The sequence below is a fragment of the Primulina tabacum genome, chromosome 10 (assembly GCF_025594145.1).
Source record: "Primulina tabacum isolate GXHZ01 chromosome 10, ASM2559414v2, whole genome shotgun sequence".
NCBI lineage: Eukaryota > Viridiplantae > Streptophyta > Magnoliopsida > Lamiales > Gesneriaceae > Primulina > Primulina tabacum.
In genome coordinates this window covers 15,149,030-15,161,798 of record NC_134559.1, presented here as the reverse complement: position 1 = coordinate 15,161,798, position 12,769 = coordinate 15,149,030, and the positions used below count along the sequence as shown (strand labels likewise).

Genomic DNA, 12,769 nt, shown 5'->3' with positions numbered 1-12,769 from the left:
ACTGTGTCATCCCAGCTAGCATCTGGGCACTCATGTCAGGTGGGGGCGGTGGTGGAGGTGGAGGAGGAGAGGAGGAGGAGGTGTCTGCCTCTCTTGTCTCTGATCGTCATCGTCCTCGCGACGGTGCTCGCCACTACCTCTCGGGCGTCCTACTTGACGTCTAAGGGGCATACTATTCCAACATAACCCATACGTAACTAACATGCATAATTCCATAATTTATTTTAAATGAACACTGAAATGCTGTAAAAAAAATCTGGTCGAAATTATTTCATGGAAGCATGCTGTCAAAATAATTCATTCTTTAAATAAAATGCTGAACTGTAAAACTTACAGACCGAAGGCGTGGCTTCGTGAGCTTCTCGTGGTCAGTAGTAGTGTAACCCTATACAGAACCACCGCTCTGATACCAACTGTAAAGGCCCGAAAATTCTTACTTTGAAAATTTGCGGAGAATTAAAAATTTTCTTTTAAAAATAAATGGAGTGCCTCATCCATAAATTCAACTGATGAATCAAGTTCAATGTTTAAAAAAAATATAGCAGCGGAAGAAAATAAAGTTTGCCAAAAATAACAATTCAAAGAATGTCCAACAACTGGTAAAATGTTTGAGCATAAAATGACATGTGCTGAAACTGAGGTCCTCGGGTGCCACTACTGCCGACCCAAGCTGGCTCACTGGTCCCCGCCCTCGGCCTTGGCCTCATTAGTACCTACAACAATCAAGTCTAGTGAGCCTAAAGACTCAGTATGCAAATATCGTAGGTAAGAGAAAATGTAATTTGCATGGATAAAATATCATGTCATGAGGCATGCTTAAAATAACTTGTACTGAGCAATTATAATACGTGCATAACTGAACTGAAAGTCATAGTAAATAGAATGTTTGCTCCTTGGAGCCCTGTATTGAAATAACTGATAAAAATTTTCTGTTGAGATTATGGTCTACGCCTGTGGCCCCTGCACTGAACTGAACTGATCGGTAACTAGCTACCGGGGAGTATCAAACTGAACTGAGCTGACCGGTCACTGGCGACCGGGTGGTACCAAACTGAACTGATCGGTCACTGGCGACCGTATAAAATAATGCTCCCATAATAGTGAATTGACCACAAGCAATATCGCATAAATCTCAAAATAAGTATTTTCTATTTTCATGCACGTAATATAATTAAATTGCATAATGAAAATATCCTGTATATTTTACCAACTGGATTGGATCGCTCCCAGGCTCGCTGCAACCTAAATATGCCATAAAAAAATATGCAATAGCTTATACTTGACCAAACTATGCAATTAAGTTTGAAAATGTGACAATTACGTCTAACGACTTCGTATTTAATCATGACTCCGAACCAACCCGAACCAACACTGAACCGACGTATAGTCATGATTAAAATACGCTTAAAATTATGAACTAATGCTCCTAAAATGATGAGGGTCTAAACCTCGGTGAAATGGAGGCCAAAACAAGAAACGCTCTTTCGAGAGTCAATTTGGCACATCGCACCGTAAATTCTCGTACTGACCTCAAAAATGCTCCGAATCACGAACTGCCAAAAATATGACCTTCCTAACTCAATGGGGCACTGTCCAGTCCAAGGCCATAGGCTAAAAGCCGACCGAGAACTCGAACGAGCCTCCGAACCGACACAGCAACTTGCTGTAAATTTCCAGCGGCTGTACCATCGCGTATCTTGTGTTGTTTTCGAGACTACCGGCCATTGGGGCGTGAACCACCGAACAGAGACTCTTACCAACATCCCAAGGAATTATTTGAACCATGGCTAAGGGCCCTAGGCCAGCCACAATTCGAATTATTCCAGCAACATCAGAAAAGTTACACCCGAGAGCACCTTTGCGCGCGTGAGGGGTGCTTTGCTTTGCTTGCTGTCTCGACTCGTTCCAGTGGCCATTTGATTGACCATGGGATGATCTAGACATCCAGTGGTAGGGTATGAACCGTGGCTAAGGGCCATAGGCCAACCAAGATCCATACCATTCCACAAAACTCGAACACACACATGCTGTCAAAAACCGAAGGGGCCGAGAGGGGAGGGGCTGTTCTTGCATTTGATTTAAAACCGATGCACCATGGACCAAGCCACAAAAAGGGCAACTTAGTCACGTCTTAGACATGCTAGGGAAGTGATCCAACCATGGCTATAGGCCCCTAGGGCAGCCATGATCAGATGCTTACCCTTGGACAACGAAACTGAATTTTTGAAGCTCAATATGACACTCATGGGGGATGTGCTGTCATTGACGAATTCTAGTGTGTATGGGGCTGGAACCAACGTTCTATCATGACCTTAACATGTCCTAGTACATGTTCAGATGCAGCTTCGAGCCCCTGGAACGAGCCATCCCTGAAATCGAAACAAAACATACCAATCGTGAAGCATGGTAGAACCGAAAATCTGTGCAGAATTATTCCTTGTTCTAGTTGCTTAAAATTTCGGTTTTTGCTCATTAAAACATGATCATGTACTGAAAAATAATTGATAATAGGACTTGATTGAGGTTTGAAAGAATCTAGACATGCCTTGGTTTTCGTTTGAATGAAAAACGAAAGAATACGACGACTCGGCGCGGAGGAGGTGGAGCGTTTTCTTATCTTGCTTCTTGCTCGATTTTTCTCTCTTGTTTCTAGCTATGAGGGTCACAATTTTTCTACTCTATAAGCTCTGAATTTCGGTCATGGGGGGAGGGAGAATGATAGTTAGGAGAGTGAGGGAAGTGGGTGCAAGATATAGGGGACAACTCAAGACCAAGTCTCCACCTTTTGAATTTTGAATTCTAGTTTGATATCAAATGATTTGTTGGTGCTTGTTGGGGTGAGGTGGCCGATCATATTACCATCTAGACTAGGTGAGGATAAGGTTGATCATTAATTAAATGGTGCTCCCAAAAATAAAAGAATTATCCTACTAATTAAATACAAAGAAAGGGTCAAAGGTGTTGAGTTGGCATATCAATGCTTAATCAACTAAGGGTGGCCGAAATTACACAATAAAAATGAAGGGGAAATGTTGTTTAGTTGATAAATTTTAATACCTTAAGAGCCTTACCTATCCCTTAAATAATTTAGTGAACTAACCCCTTAATTATGGAACTTAAATGAATTTATTTTCTACTCACCTCAAGTAGCTTAAATAATTACTTAAACTTCTTTATTAACTTAAATTAACTTACTTGCTAGCTAAAATAAATTCTGGAAATGATTCTCGAATCTTAAATTCTATCTCAAAACTCCAACTCCAGTCCGGCCTCACTGAAATAACTGAAAGAATAAAATTAAACTGCTGGCTAAAATAATTAACTACAAAGGAAAGCATTTAAAAAGTCAATTAAATTCAAAATACTAGAATTATGCATGGCTCGTACTACATGATTAGTTGAACTGGCTGGGCTGATGATGCACTGAACCCGAGGACCTATTACTAGTTATTCCGCATAGTTGACTTTTGACAAGTATTTTAATTACTTTTATGTATTTTATGCGAATGAGTGGTTTTTTCGGCCGAAGCACTATTAAGTGTTTTAAAGAAAAAATATTTCATAATATAATTTAAAGAAAAACGAGCAAGAGACGTTACATTCGGTCTTCCAATATGCATAATACCTCGAGCTTCGGTTTAGATTCCAATTTTTTTATGCTGGTTATACAAACTAATATGAAGGGTCTTCCAAAATTAAGTGATGATTACATGTTTGGTCAAAAGCAACAAACGCATGGTCAAAGTTGTGATTGATCGTATTAAACTGGGCTTTTTAGTTTTAGTATAAATATTACAATTACAAAAGTCAAAAAATCTATATTACAAATTTTAGACTGTGTTAAATTATCCCAGTGAAAATGTCACGAGCTCATATATTCCCTGCTATGCTAGTTTTTTTCATGAGACAAACGATTTCCCTGTTAATAAATTTGTGCGTTTGATCTTAAAGTAATTTTTTTTGTATTATTTTAACTATTATTTAGTTCAAACGTAACCAGCAGCTTAAAGTTTTCAAAATCACTTCACGGTAAAAAAAAAAACAAAAACAAAATTAGTAGCAAACAAAATAATCTCCGTACAGTTTTTTTAAAAAACCTAAACGTATCACCTGAAATATTGCTGCCATTAACAAATTTTTCATTACCCCCAAAAATAGGTCTTCTATCGCATATAGAGCAGAATCGAAGAACAATACGAGTCAAATTGAAGCGGAGTACAAGGGTCACCTTTAAACTGATACAACATGATTAGCACAAAATGCAAATCGGTCCAGCTACGCCAAGATAAATGTCAATTTCTTTCTATACAACTGGTGATATAGAAGTCGTATACGAACCGCCACTGTATTTCAATCCTTTTAAAAATGCATTTTGTGTGTGAGGTGAAAGAGTCGCATAAGGAATATCAAAAGAGTGGCTGCTTTCTTGTAATGGTTTGTCTGTTACAGCTTGCTGAGCAGGTTGGTCCTCGGCTATGCCTAGACCAATGTTCAAGCCAATTGATGTGGATTTTGTCACAAAGCTGCATATCGATCAGAAGGTAATCGAACATTAGCTAATATGTCAGTGTCTGAATCCTTGGGATATGTAAAGGTTTAAACTCTTAATGCAAGTCATGGGTAAAAACAGAAAATAAAATAAGAAATCGGCTCCATGCAATAAGTAAAGCTCTATCTTTGAAAACATCGATTTGTGTTCAAGACAGTCAACTAGGGGAACGTCACTACAATTATGATACATTGGTTCTTGCAGAAAAAAAAACCAAAAACTGATGCTAAACGCATACATAGATAAGTATACATTAATTACTTCTGAAGGAAGTTTCACTTTGCCCTAATGGTGCTCAGATTTTCGAAGAGGAAGTAAAAGGCATTGCAACACTAGGTTATCACGATAAACTGCAGAATTGATGTGTAAAAACTGATGGTATACATATCCAATTTAATATATGAAAATTGCTTCCACTTTTCAGCCTTCTAATACTTGCAAAACGAAAAAATAGGTTTTATATAATAAATGACGAAGAAAAATTGGCGCAAGGTTGTCATTTAAAAATATAGCATTGACAAAACAGCAGCAAGAATAAATATTCAGCGGAGTCAAACTCAACAATGAAAATTTGTATACCTTGCTTGAAAGTCAACCCCGTTAGAGCGAATAGCATTGCAGATGCCACAGATCACCCATGGTGGGAGATAGACATCCATAATATCAATACTGTAGCAGATGCCGCTCAATGAATCACTATAAGGAGCACTATTCATGTCAGATTCCTTTTGCTGTAAAGATATGAAGTCAGCTTTCCTCAGTTCTCTACATATCACCTGCATAATAAACGGCGAGACAATTTTATAGATCCAACGGTGAAGCTGTCAAGAGCTTTTACAGAAAGTATCAATGCACTCAGTTTATCATGTCTTGGCAATTCTCAGTTCTTCTGAAACAATTTTGATAAGAAAAAAACTTAAATATTATTAAATCTATGAAGATTGCCTTAAATCAACTACAACTTCAAATGATTGATTGCAGGTTTCAATGCTGCTTTACTAATGATAATAAATTTCCATTATTTCTTGAGTAAAACCACATATCAGTGGGACCAACCTCTGGAGCAGAAAGAGCAGCATTTTCGAAAGCAACTGGTGAATAGAGCGTGGGAACATCACCACCAGTCAAAGAGGTCAAAAAGAATCTGTAAGCATACCAAACAAGAAATTTTGATGATTAAAGCATATCTCATATCACAAATTCCAGTGCATATCTTTTTTTGCTGACATATAATAACCGGACAAACAAAATTTACCAGATACTGACCTATACTTCAAAAGAAAATCATATAATGCATGAACGCTCGTGTTCCCAGTAAGCATCAGCAAAGATTGTGGACTGTTATCTATCCCAGTCATGGTCTCCATAGCTCGGGCCTGAAGCATAGATTATGGTTAAGCACAGTCACAATAATTTTAATTAAGTTTGTCTCATCTAATTTATTCACTTCATAGATTGTAAAAGACTGAAATGGGGATATCTAAAATATTTCATTTTCCTATAGCATAAAGCTAAGGATTGAATTGCAGTAAAACTTCACCACTATAAGAAATGTTTGTGGGGCATGAACAAGAGCAACATCTTATGGTTCAAAGCTTTCAAACAAGAAATGCTGATGATGACCAGTGAATAGTAATCATTATGCTAAAGATGCTTAACCTTTTATCTTGGACCTAAGTTCAGCTACACATAATATGCAAAAATGAAGATGGACAATTGCAAACCTGGCCAATATTATATTTTTCTATGTCAGAAAGTTCAACAAGGTCTTCTGCATCAGCTTCTTCCAGTTTTGAGTGGCAAAGAGGCATTGAGAAAGAAGCACCCTGCACTCAAATATACAAATTCAACAATGAATCTTTTGTGTTACTGATCAACAATGAAAGACTAGTAAAATGAAAATTTGCGTAATAAAAGAGACATGAAATTACAATCAGGAAGGCACTTAGGAATGTGATACGCTGATACTATAGCTGCTAAACCTAAAATTCGTCCTTTAGAAGAAAATAGCCTTACATGTTCTTTTAGAAGCGACCTTAAATTTGTGGTTGATTGAGATACATAGGCCAAGCAAGAGCAGTTGGTTTCCTTTGGACTACAGAGCCCGGTGAACATAACTACAAACTGCTCAGTGCACACTGCAAAAAGTTAAAACAATAACGGAAAAATGAACATGATTTTTCTCCTGATGAGGAAAGTCAAATAGAGTCAACTTCAAAAAACAATCTGATCGTAATTCGCAACTGCCAACTTTTTTAAGATAATAGATATTCCTTTCTAATTTGATCATCATTTGACTGTCATGTCTTATATCTATAGTTTTAATAAACAACTTATAGAACATGACGGAAAGCAGTTATGTAGAACTATAAAGCAAATCAGTGGTCACTTACAGCAATCTTTACCAGAGCAAAAGTTACTGTGATTTATTCTTACTGCTCTCTCGTGCATTTTATTTTCCTTTGTGAAGCTGCAAACATGATGCTGCTTCAGAAATTCTTCCAGGTTTCCAGGTGATTTGTATGATGTATCTCTAGGTTGAAGTATTTATTGAAAGCTTAACAAAAATAAATTGTAACAAGAGACATTTGAAGCATATTGGCCCCGACAATGGCCCTAGCTTTCACTAGATTTATGGGACGAAACCCACTATGGATCCATGGTGGGCTATAGTAATTTAGACATAAAGTGGGTTGGAAATGTTTACTCCTAGTTGGTCTACGAAAATTGGAACCGCGGGCAGATTTTATAACTGAACAAGAAATGGTGAGCACTGGAAAAGTCAAAACAGGCTACCTGTCCCATTAACTATAATAATGAACATTGTCTATTTAGAGCGTTCATGTGATGGAGAAATAATGAGCATCACAATTAAGAAGTAGAACAAATATTAAAAGAATGCAGCAAAATGTCAATTACCATAAAATATTTTACACATTTTTTTCCTAAGCATATAGTAAAGACATCGAAATGATTCCTCCCATGCCTGCTGCCGATTACTCAGGAAGTCCATTTGCCCTTAATAAACAAAATCAACATTAAGATGGGAACATAAAAACAGAAGTTCAAAAAACCAAGGCCAGAGTTTGAACAATGCTGCTATAACTGAACCGGGTAAAATTGATTGAGGGTGAACCCAAGAATGAAAATTCCGTGGATTCCTTGATTGGCAGTTATAGGTAGGCTCAGATGTGCAGCCTGTGCTTTCATTAGTACAACCAACTGACGTAAATTGAGACAAACCATTGGAGGTGCCACAATTCGTTAACCTATGAAACCTATGGGACCATGAAAAACAGTGGATGAGCACATAAATTGTGGCACACAAAATATTTATAGCTCAGGAAACAGGTTGCAACAATTTCAAAAATGACTTCCAGTCATATTGCCCCAGCAATTGCTTCTTTCCCCACCAAAACGACACAATTTTCATAGGATGAGCAGGAATCTTCCATCTCCCTCTCACTCCCTCACCCAAGAAAAATGGTGTCGATCCCAATTCCCACCCACTACTTGGCTCCTTCAATTCTCTTAGAATGCTTAATTCCCCAATTTCCCTCTGCCATCAAGGTTGTAAAAATTTTCCACTGCTTCTTCTTATTGACCACAAAGCAATCTTCTCTCCAAAAATTAATAACAAGAATTTAAACTGGCTTATCTGATGGAGAAATGGAAGAAATTTAGTCAGGATTCTGTTCATTCGATGCTTGTTCTCTGGTTTGCTCTTTCCTTTCATTTATTTGTATATGTTTGGCAACTCCTGAGACCTAAATCTCTAATTAGTCTATTGATTGATTTATTACTTTATTAAATTTTATGCAAATCTTGGTGAAATGCACAAATTATCATTTATAATCTTAATTAGTGAGCTTAAATTCTTCATTTGGGATTTATAATTCATAGTTTAATGATTAGATTGCTTGATATACATCAATTTTTCGTCACAGTGCCTTACTTTTGAAAGGCATGCGTATAGACTTTTGCGTCATACACTCTTAATGGTTATGATTTTTTTCTCAATTAGGGATCAAAATAAAATTTGATTTCCATAACTGGGACAAGGTATTAATGCATAAATATAAGCGCTTGGCGAGTATTTACGTATAGTTTTCAAGCTGCTAAGTAACCGGAAAGGATCAGTGTGGATCAAGTTCCAACAATGAGAAAAAGCACCTTAACGCATAGTTATCAATATAACTGATTGCTCAAAGAAATGACATCATAAAGTTTACCAATAAGAACATGAGCCGAATATTGGCACATAAAAAAAAAATTAAACATGAATAAACATAAGTTTGATGACTTGGTTAACATAACAGCATTCAAAAACGAAAATTTTTTATGTCCTCAACATGTCACCGTATTAAAGGGAAAATAATAGTTATAAAAAAAATTTAGGCACCGACTATTAGCATTATGTATGAATTAACAATATCTAGACAATGTTAAGATTAGCATCAATCGATGCATAGATAAACTCACCAATTCACAGAGGATGTAGATAGCACTCGCATAGTAGTTTTTATGGTCAAATCCAGAGGAATATTGTCTCCAGGTACATGAAATTCCGAACAAAAGCTTTTTGGCATAACCTGTCCTATATTATCAACAGAATCAACTAGTTGAGCTGACAGACCATGAGGGGTTCAGATGAAACTAATCCCTTTAAAGCTTTATCCTGTATATGAAAAAGATTCACAACACTTTTTGATTGAAAATGCTCTACTTCTGTTTCACATAGAACATTATGGTAAAACGTTACCATATCAACAAATGAGCAGCCATTTAACTTATCACCACCCAATGAAAGCTCTCGAACGCTCTGAAAAGTAATTTTGCTACATTTTTTGCTCGTCTTGCTCACTTGACTTGAGTAGTTTTTGCTACTTCCTGAAGCAACGGTATCATCCAAACTTCGAGGGAACACAAAATAAATCTACTAATCATAAATGTAATGGCATTGTCCTATCAATACTCTGAATCGAAACAAAAAGTACCGTGAATTTTGAGATTGATGGTTGCCATTCAAATCCATGGGAACAACAGAAGTTTTCAGGTTGCCAACATACTCATTAAAAACAGTTTCCTGCCAGTGTTAATTTCATAACAATTATATGGTGTAAGTAAAAAGGGGTGTGTAATGCAAGTAAAAAGGAGTAAAGCCAAAGTAACCTTAGGATTTTTAATTCTGGAAAGCAGCTTGAGGATGATATTGTTTTTAGTGACTGGAAACAGTTCATTCATCCGTGTGTCAATATATCTAGGTGCTTTAGATGAGTCATATTTCTTAGACCCAGAAAGCTCTCCATCTGCGTTTCTACAGTAACCAAGGAATACAAAACTAATGCAAAGAAATCCACAGAAACCTATAAAAAAATTAGAAAGAAAATTTACCTCATTGAACTAAGAACTAGGGCTGGAGAGTCATCGACAAGCTCCACTAAATTCTTTCTCTTCAGTAGTTCTCCCTACCAGAAGGGAAAAAGGCATAATTGTAAATCTCTCGACTCTGTCACACGCAATATCTTGTTAAAGCCGATTCCGTTCAGTAAATCAAACTTCATACACATCATTTCACCCTCGTATGCGTAATCTACATAGCATAACACAAATATCACCCGTAACTCTGAGGGAGTTTTCCGCTTCAATGTGGAAGTTGAAATATTTGAACCTCCACCACCAACCTGAAGAGCATTCGATGACAACATTTGACTAGAAGCAGAGAACTTTGTCATCCTCTTTGAACGCGACTACTATGCTTAACCGAAAAACATCAAATATAGTCCATAGATACAAAAGAAAAGAATCATAACTCCAATAAATTGGGTAAAATTATCAGCATTCATAACCACATGAAATAATTGGCAAAAGAATCGACTTGTTTGACTAAAATTATTGCACCAAAGAACAATGGTGCTTGAATCCATATGCAATATTAAAAACGGCCAATGCTATAGTCAAAACAATCCCATCCATTGAACCAAATTTTCCATTACAGTGAGCTGAGCCTCAATATAAGCCAATCTTACGAGATATAAACTGAAGAATAACAAATTGTGTAAACCTTGCAAGTGACTCTATTTTTCCTAAGAATGTGAGTTGACATCGAATAGAACCACAAATGCCCGTTCTTATAGCATCGGAAAAGCCTAAGGCAAGGCAAAGCTACATTTTATCACTCAACTGTAAAACACAGCAAGGCATGTAACAGATGGACGGGATATATATTGACGAAACAGAGGAAAATAACATAGGTACAGGTATTGATTTAATCGCAGAACGCTGGAAAATAATTTTCTCAAAGCTTAAGCAATGGCAGATGCCCAAACCATAATATTATACTTTAATACATTCCCCTCGTGTGTAAGTCAAAGAAAATGGAAACACAAGGCCAAAACTAATTTCCAAGATGTATCCTGATTGAGTATTGACCACCAAAAGTCTACAGATAAGCACCCAAGACCAGCTTCATGTTGAACTTTTTCCAACCTGACTCCGTCATCATATTATAATTACATTTCTCAAAGGCTAGAGCTCATGGTGGGCCCCTCCAACAGTGATTTAAATGATTTCAACTTAATTTTATCACATCTAAAAATGACACTAATAGATTATTCTAGCACATTATTAAGTATTTTTTAGAATAAAATGCGATTAATTAAAAATTAAAAATACATTACAATTCACAACGGAATTGAACATGTTGCCCCGATATTTGCAGTACCTAATGAAAAGAGAATCGATGAGTTGCTTCTCTTGCTTCTGTGCATTCAGTTTGGCTCGAAACAAGGCTCTCCTCTTTGCTTGCACATCCATTTTCAAATACTAATTCGATACGCAAACCAAAAAAAAAGGTGAATTCAATTCAACCCCAAAAATATAACGACAAAGATACCACTCTCAATTTCAAAGATTCAATTTCTAGAACTCCTAACATATGGAACCTAAGACAGTGTTAAACGGATGAATTTCGTTAAGAAAAATGAAACTTAAAATCAAGGCACAACCTTAGAATCTGCCACCAACAATCTGAGAACATAAGAAAAGTGAATTCATTCGAATTCCAAACTATAAAATAATGTCCAAAACCATCAAGCGAAACATCACAACTTCAGTGGCCGAGAAAGACAACCATCAAGCGAAGAAATACCGAGAGATAGTAGAAACCATACTGAGTAGATCCGAATGGTTGAATGTGAGTCGTCTGCTACTCTGCTTTCCCTCACACTTTCAGTCACTGAGAGAGAGAGAGAGAGAGAGACGGTGAACAGAACCAGAGCCGAGAGAAAGAAGGTTACTGCTTATGCTTATGGTTGAGTGTTAAAAATTATCATTAAAACAAAATTTTCTAATGGACATTAATTTACTATTTAATAATCATAAATATTTTTATCCCAAATACATATTATTTCGAAATTACCTTAATTTGAAAGAATTATTGCATTGTAGTTTTTTTCCAAAACCATATGTATATTGTATATCTTGAATATTCTTCTTAAAAATTCAAATCAGATAGCACAAAAAAATTAAAAAAGATAGATTCAAAAGAGTTTCAAATGAACATTAAATTACTCTCAATAAACATGTATATTACCCTCAAAAATCAGAAATATTTGACACTCACTGCATGCAACTCGGGATTTCCATAATTTGAAAGAGTTAATGTATGGTGTAATTCTGTCAAAAGCATCCAATGTATACTTTTTGTCCCTTGGGATGTCTTATTTGAATTTTAAATTATAAATAATGCAATATTGCATATTATATTATAAACCAATTTTATTAAAATTTATATAATTAAATTTATCTATTCCAAAATTGAATTCTGAAATGACTTTTCTTTTCAGTACCATATATGAGTTGAATCCTTTGAAGATGTAATGTTCTTTTAAATTTAGATTTGTTCGTTGTTATGAAATACCTATATATGGAAACAACGAAAACAACGAGACATTAAGTTTGAAATCTATCTTTCATGATCAAGAATTAAAAAATATTATTCTTCTATTTATACAAAATTTTAATTATTATTTATTACTAATGTCATAATTTTCTTCTATATTACAAAGTTCACGGATACATGATAGTATAATGTCCCGTAATGAAAATGATTAAACTAATTCTAAATAAAGCAAGCATCTTATTAGAAGACACCTTATAAAATTTGTTGACATTGTTTTGGAATACATTTAGTAAATGTTAATAAAATAACTTTTCTGA

The 12,769-nt window shown here is 35.8% G+C and overlaps 1 protein-coding gene across 1 annotated transcript; it reads right to left on the bottom strand.

The window, feature by feature from the left end:
• Window positions 1-4,123: 4,123 nt before the first annotated feature.
• LOC142505934 (uncharacterized) lies at window positions 4,124-11,837 on the bottom strand. Its single transcript, XM_075619077.1, has 15 exons — window positions 10,168-11,837; window positions 9,944-10,017; window positions 9,722-9,866; window positions 9,547-9,635; window positions 9,312-9,462; window positions 9,186-9,227; window positions 9,032-9,141; window positions 7,661-7,827; window positions 7,469-7,567; window positions 6,566-6,687; window positions 6,274-6,375; window positions 5,816-5,925; window positions 5,606-5,693; window positions 5,129-5,325; window positions 4,124-4,523 (listed from the first exon to the last, which is right to left on the bottom strand). The coding sequence occupies exons 1-15, from the start codon at window positions 10,282-10,284 to the stop codon at window positions 4,304-4,306; spliced, it is 1,833 nt and encodes a 610-aa protein (XP_075475192.1). The 5' UTR covers window positions 10,285-11,837; the 3' UTR covers window positions 4,124-4,303.
• Window positions 11,838-12,769: the final 932 nt, after the last annotated feature.